Source organism: Apium graveolens, chromosome 3, assembly GCF_009905375.1.
Source record: "Apium graveolens cultivar Ventura chromosome 3, ASM990537v1, whole genome shotgun sequence".
NCBI classification, from domain to species: domain Eukaryota; kingdom Viridiplantae; phylum Streptophyta; class Magnoliopsida; order Apiales; family Apiaceae; genus Apium; species Apium graveolens.
In genome coordinates this window covers 197,793,090-197,799,440 of record NC_133649.1, presented here as the reverse complement: position 1 = coordinate 197,799,440, position 6,351 = coordinate 197,793,090, and the positions used below count along the sequence as shown (strand labels likewise).

The following is a 6,351-nucleotide window of genomic DNA, read 5'->3' as shown; positions in this document are numbered from 1 at the left end:
TTAAAATATTCATACTCAGAGGTTAGGATCTCTAACTTGTTCTCCCTAACTTCCTCTGTGCCTTCATTAATCACCTCAATAGTTTCCCACATGTGTTTGGAATTTTTACAGTTCATCACATGTCTGTTTACCAAGGGATCAAGGGAATCAACTAAAATTAATTGTAGGCTGGCATCCAAGGAGGCTTCTTCCTTTTCAGCATGATTAAAATCTTCAGGCTCTTTTGCATAGGTTCTAGCTTTGGTAATCACAACATCATTTTCTATAACCTCTGGTTCAATAACCATCGAAATTTTTGGACCCTTCTTTAACAAGTTCAGATATTTGGGATTTGCCACTTGTAAAAACAAGAGCATCTTCTTCTTCCACATAATATAATTTTCTTTATCGAACAGTGGAATTTTAACGGTTCCAACTTTTTGTGAAGTCATTATGAAATTTTGAATAAATAAAAATTCAAGGAGTGGAAGAATCACAATAGTCTAGGATCTTGATTTGTTCGTTAATCAGAAGGCTCTGATACCAATTGTTAGGTCCCAATATGTTTGTAGAAGAGGGGGTTGGATACAAACTATACCGTTTAATCGAATTTAATGCGGAATAAAAAAGTGAAACAAAATTCAAGTTAAATAAAACTATTATTAAACTTGAAAGGTGTTACAATAACGGTATCGTTTACAAGGGATTAATCTCAAATAAATTATCACAAATCTAGAATAAATTCGACATGAACTTTTTCTATTTTTGCAATAAAAAGATCAAATGCTAAAAGTAATTTGAGATTAAGTTCTAGGGATTTTGATCCGCTAGATAGTTACACAAGAACAAGAGAATGATTTCTAGTGATTTGGATTTAACTTTAATTGCTAGAAATTGATGATCTTGAAGTTGCAGTAGTGAAGAGATGAAATGTTTTTTTTCGGCTGTTGCTTTGTTTGTTCTTGAGTAATTGATTGGCTTAAATGTCTTCTGCTGCTTCTATCTTTTATAATTCAATCAACAGAATCCACTTGAACTAGCATGACTATCTGAAAATTGGCATGACTTTTGGTGAGACAATCTTTTGAACTAGCAAGACAATCGGTATAACAATTGCTTGAACTAGCATGACAATCGGTGAGACAATTGTTTGAACTGGCAAGACAATCCCATAGCTAGTAGAACTTTCGGTATGACAATCAATTTGAACTAGCATGACTTTCGGTATGACAATCTGATTGTCATACCAGTTCAATTGATTGTCCTGCTGAATTAATATTGAATATAAATTCAAAATCAATTATGAAAATTCATAATATTAATTCAGAATTAATTAATCAATTAATTCAATTAATCAATAAATTAATCTTTGCAGATATAATTTATTTTCTTAATTAATTTATATGACTTAATTAATTAATAGAGAATTAATACTATTCTTGAACAACAACCCTTCTTCAGAAAATCTTCTAAAAATTCTGAATCAATTCCACCACTTCAATGTTGACACTCGATGTACGTTCATGAGTGACTAACTTTCGTGACGTTTCTTCATGTCTTGACTTTGATAACTTGTTTTTCTTCAGATTAAATCCCTGTAATTATCTGATACCCTGACAAGATCTCTGACACTTGATTAAATCCACAATCTTGATTTATCACTGAGGCTTGATCAATTTCTTGAACTTCTTCCAGTGAATTAATTCCTCAAGTCTGTAGATGAACAATGTTTCTTAATTCTTTGACAGATGTTACTTTGAGAGATCTCTTTGACGATAGAACCACTATTTACTTGTTACATTCTTATTTGAGTTGAGTTAAATCCTCAAATAAACAAATAGGCTATGACATATGCATTTCACCAAGTTCTAAAATACATTGACTCATTATAATTCGAACTTATCTAAATATGTAATACCAATATAAATTATTTATATATAAGCGATTCTATTTTTAATATTTTTTAAAAAAAATTATATATGTACATTTTAATTACTTTTTATAATAAAAATATGTTAAAAATATATGAGATATATTTCCAAACTAAAAATGATTAATAAATAAGATAATAATCCATTTATGTACTATGCCTAATTTTATATCTGGAATTCAGTTCTTTAAAATTAATTGTACAAATATTCAACTAACTATCATTTTTTTGCGGAATTCAAGTAAGTATCTTTAAAGTTAAATAAAATATTAATTATCACACTTACATATTATGTGTATGATAAAAAATATACGTGACAATATGGTGTAGTGGTAAGAGGTTGTATAGTTGAATAAAATAACTTGATTTCAATTCCTACAAACCATTATACCCTTGTTTTTCTATTCTAATGAAATTATACCCTTGTTCTGCTACTATATATATATATACTATATATAGAAAAGATGTGCAATTGTGGCAAAAATTTATACCTGGAAAAAGGAGGAAGTAAAAGGCACAGTCAGCATTAAATACGGGATTCCAACGAATCTGGGAGAGTAACCCTACCTGCTCATACGCTCTCCATAACCAATCATAATCCTAAGTTGGACTCGATTACACATTCTCATACACACGTACGAATCTTTAATCCCATATCCCACTCTCCTAATACAAACTCTTTGTCCCTTTGTATAATACTATTCAAGTTCCACAATGGGTGAGATATCTGAACATCATCAAGTCATGGATGATCACGAGAGTACAACAACAGGAATAAAGCAAGTGGATTTAACAGTTGAAGTAACAGATGATCCAAACCTGCCTGTGCTTACATTCAGAATGTGGGTTCTTGGTATTCTCTCTTGTGCTGTGTTATCTTTTTTAAACCAGTTTTTCTGGTACAGATCACAGCCTTTGGTTATCAGTTCCATTTGTGCTATGATTTCTGTGGTACCTGTTGGTCACTTTATGGCCAGAGTCTTACCAACCAAGCTCTTTTTTCATGGCACAATGTGGGCTTTTACTTTCAATCCCGGACCCTTTAATGTCAAAGAACATGTTTTGATTACCATCTTTGCTAATTCTGGTGCTGGTGCTGTTTATGCTACTCATATTTTAAGTGCTGTTAAGCTTCTTTACAAGAGGAAGTTGGACTTTTTCCCCGCCTTTCTTCTCATGCTTACTACTCAGGTTCTTTTTCTCTTTGATTTTAATTTCTATGATACTTATACAATTTCTACTCATTCTTTTTAACAATGAATTCTTCTAAATTATGTTTTCTTAATGAATTTCACATTTTTCAACTTCTGGATGTTAGCATATCAGATTTGCTTAACTGCGGATTTGCTTTAGTTATATGATAAAAATTGTAACTCTTGTGACTGGAATACAGTGTACTAGTAGATACATATTATGGCTTAAACAATTCGAGCACTTGGTTTAAATTTTAAATGTTTGATCTGTAGATTTTGGGGTTCGGTTGGGCTGGGATTTTCCGCAAGTTTCTGGTTGAGCCAGCTGCCATGTGGTGGCCAGGTACTCTGGTTCAAGTCTCACTGTTTAGGTATGTTATATATCCTACATTTTCAATCAGTGTCTTTTGTTTCATGTAATGATTTCTTAATACTGCTCTTGCAGGGCTCTACACGAAAAAGATAAGAGGCCTAAAGGCGGAATAACCCGAACTCAGTTCTTCCTCATATGCTTAATCAGTAGTTTTGCTTACTGTCTCTTTCCTGGATATCTTTTTAGCTTGTTAACAACAGTTTCTTGGGTATGTTGGTTGGCCCCAAAGTCGGTCCTTGTGCACCAGTTGGGTTCAGGTGGTCGTGGTCTGGGCATTGGCTCGCTGGGATTTGACTGGGCAACCATCTCCGCCTTCCTTGGTAGCCCTTTAGCTAGCCCATGGTTTGCCACTGCGAATATTGTTGTTGGATTTTTCTTTGTAATGTATGTGATGACACCAATCAGTTACTGGTGGGCTAATGCTTATCATGCCAAGAACTTCCCAATTTATTCTCAAGATCTTTTTGAATTAGATGGTTCAAAATATAATATTTCTTCAATAATAACCAGCAACTTTCATCTTGATAAAACTTCATATTCGAAATTTGGACCTCTATATCTGAGCACTTTCTTTGCTATGACCTATGGTCTTGGATTTGCCGCACTTCCTGCAACTCTAGTTCACGTGTTCTTATTTAACGGAAGGTATGCACAGTCATCTATCTCATCATCTCCTGACTAAGTCTCATAAATTTGCAGAATATTACTAATACAGCTTGACTTTTGCAGTGATCTGTGGAAGCAGACCAAGGAAGCCTTTTTTGGACAAAATAAGAAAGTAGATATACACACAAAGCTTATGAAGGTTTACAAACAAGTTCCTATGTGGTGGTTCCACATCATCCTTGTGGTGAACATTGTAGTTATCATCTTTGCTTGTGAGTATTATAATTATGAGCTCCAATTACGCTGGTGGGGTGTCTTGCTTGCTTGTGCCATTGCCATTTTGTATACTCTTCCGCTTGGCATCATAAGTGCTACAACAAATCAGGTTACACTCTAAGTTCAAACTGTTGCATGTTCCCTTCTTTATAGTATTTTCCAGGTTTTATTATGTTATTACACTTGATAATATATATATATATATATATTTTTGTGCGTATAGACACCAGGGCTAAATATAATTACAGAGTATATTATCGGGTATCTGTATCCAGGACGCCCTGTCGCTAACATGTGCTTTAAGGTGTATGGATACATAAGTATGAGCCAGGCTCTTACATTTATCATGGACTTTAAGCTTGGCCATTACATGAAGATTCCACCCCGAGCAATGTTTATGGCTCAAGTAAGATATAGAAATAGTTCATTTTGTTTTTCTGGTTTTTAAACTTGATATATAGTGCAAGACACTTGAGAACTGACTGTTCTGATAACTGATTTTTCAGGTTCTGGGAAGTATCATTTCAGTACTTGTATACCAAGGTACTGCTTGGTGGATGATGGCAACAATTCCGAATCTTTGTGATACTTCAGTTCTGCCTCCTAATAGCCAGTGGAAATGTCCAATGGATCGTGTGTTCTATGATGCTTCAGTTATTTGGGGATTGGTTGGGCCTCAAAGAATTTTCGGAAACCTTGGTCACTACAGTAAAATCAATCTGTTCTTTGCTGCTGGAGCCATTGCCCCACTTGTAATCTGGTTGGCGCAGAAAGCTTTCCCGAAGCAGAAATGGATTTCCCTCATTAACATGCCAGTTTTATTAGGCGCCACCTCAATGATGCCGCCTGCTTCCTCTGTCAACTACACGAGCTGGATTATCATGGCATTCCTTTCAGGTTTTGTTGTTTTTAGGTGGCGGCCAAAGTTGTGGGAGCGTTATAATTATATCCTCTCGGGTGGCCTTGATGCTGGAACTGCCTTTATGTCGGTTTTGTTATTTGCTTCGTTGCTATCTAAGGGTGTTACAGTTGACTGGTGGGGAAACAGCCCTGATCAGGGATGCTCTTTGGCCCATTGTCCAACTGCTAAAGGGATTATTGTTGAAGGATGCCCTGTATTCTAAAAAAAAATAATTACATCAGCTCGGCTGTAAGCCTGTAATTGTTGCTCCTAGGATATGTTATCTTTTCAATCTATTTGCTTCTCGTGTAATTAGAGCTCATACCTTTCTTTTTCTTTTCTATTTTGGAATATTTAGGAGTTCATAATTTCTCTATATAATAAAACAATTTTTTTCTTGAAATATTACACTATAAAGCTGCTTGTAGAATGTTTCTTCTGGGTAGTCATGACAGCCGAACATGCTATCAAATTTGTTATTTTCTGAGCAGAAAAGCACCCAAAATTTTAGCTGTAGTGTAAAGATAATGATGCAAATATTTCTACATTACAGCAGGTTCATTCAACTACAATGAGGTAAGTGAACACGAAATGTTGCGAATCGTTATTTTGCATTTTGTTGGATACAGAGTAAATGGTTTTAGCAAATGTAGGAAATCCTGTGATTTGTAAGACATTGTGACATTGTTTGTAACTCCATACATACAGTATTAGGAATCGTATTTATAGTAAAATTCAGAAAGGATATGTTGCTTGATTGCTTTCTCGATTGGTCTTCCAAAACTGAAAGTTATAAAGATATGTAACATGGATTATAATAGGCCATAAGTAATCAAATTCAAAATAAATGTTATAAAAATTCAAGGAGAGGACACCCAGGTCCAAATTGCGGTGGGGCCCGAGACATGTGATAAATCACCAAAATATCAATTGTATCATATTATTAGAAATGAAACAACTGTGTCCATGTGTATAAATCTCAAACACTTCGATGTAAAAGAATAGCCGGGCCCCACTTACCGTCTAAACCATCCCATCACTCTTTAATCAAGCATATACACATATATACACAATACTACATATATTTTTGAAT

General features: G+C 34.4%; 1 protein-coding gene across 1 annotated transcript; it reads left to right on the top strand.

The window, feature by feature from the left end:
- The first annotated feature begins 2,490 nt into the window (after positions 1–2,490).
- On the top strand, positions 2,491–5,674 carry LOC141713025 (oligopeptide transporter 6-like). Its single transcript, XM_074516217.1, has 6 exons — positions 2,491–3,100; positions 3,376–3,473; positions 3,548–4,120; positions 4,205–4,466; positions 4,581–4,763; positions 4,864–5,674. The coding sequence occupies exons 1-6, from the start codon at positions 2,624–2,626 to the stop codon at positions 5,479–5,481; spliced, it is 2,211 nt and encodes a 736-aa protein (XP_074372318.1). The 5' UTR covers positions 2,491–2,623; the 3' UTR covers positions 5,482–5,674.
- The last annotated feature ends 677 nt before the right edge of the window (positions 5,675–6,351 follow it).

Bases quoted from the DNA above. Each gene is read 5' to 3' on its own strand.
- LOC141713025 (XM_074516217.1), top strand. From the start codon at position 2,624: ATGGGTGAGATATCTGAACATCATCAAGTCATGGATGATCACGAGAGT. The intron at 3,101-3,375 runs GTTCTTTTTCTC...TTTGATCTGTAG, and splicing joins TTCTCATGCTTACTACTCAG to ATTTTGGGGTTCGGTTGGGC. The intron at 4,764-4,863 runs GTAAGATATAGA...CTGATTTTTCAG, and splicing joins GAGCAATGTTTATGGCTCAA to GTTCTGGGAAGTATCATTTC.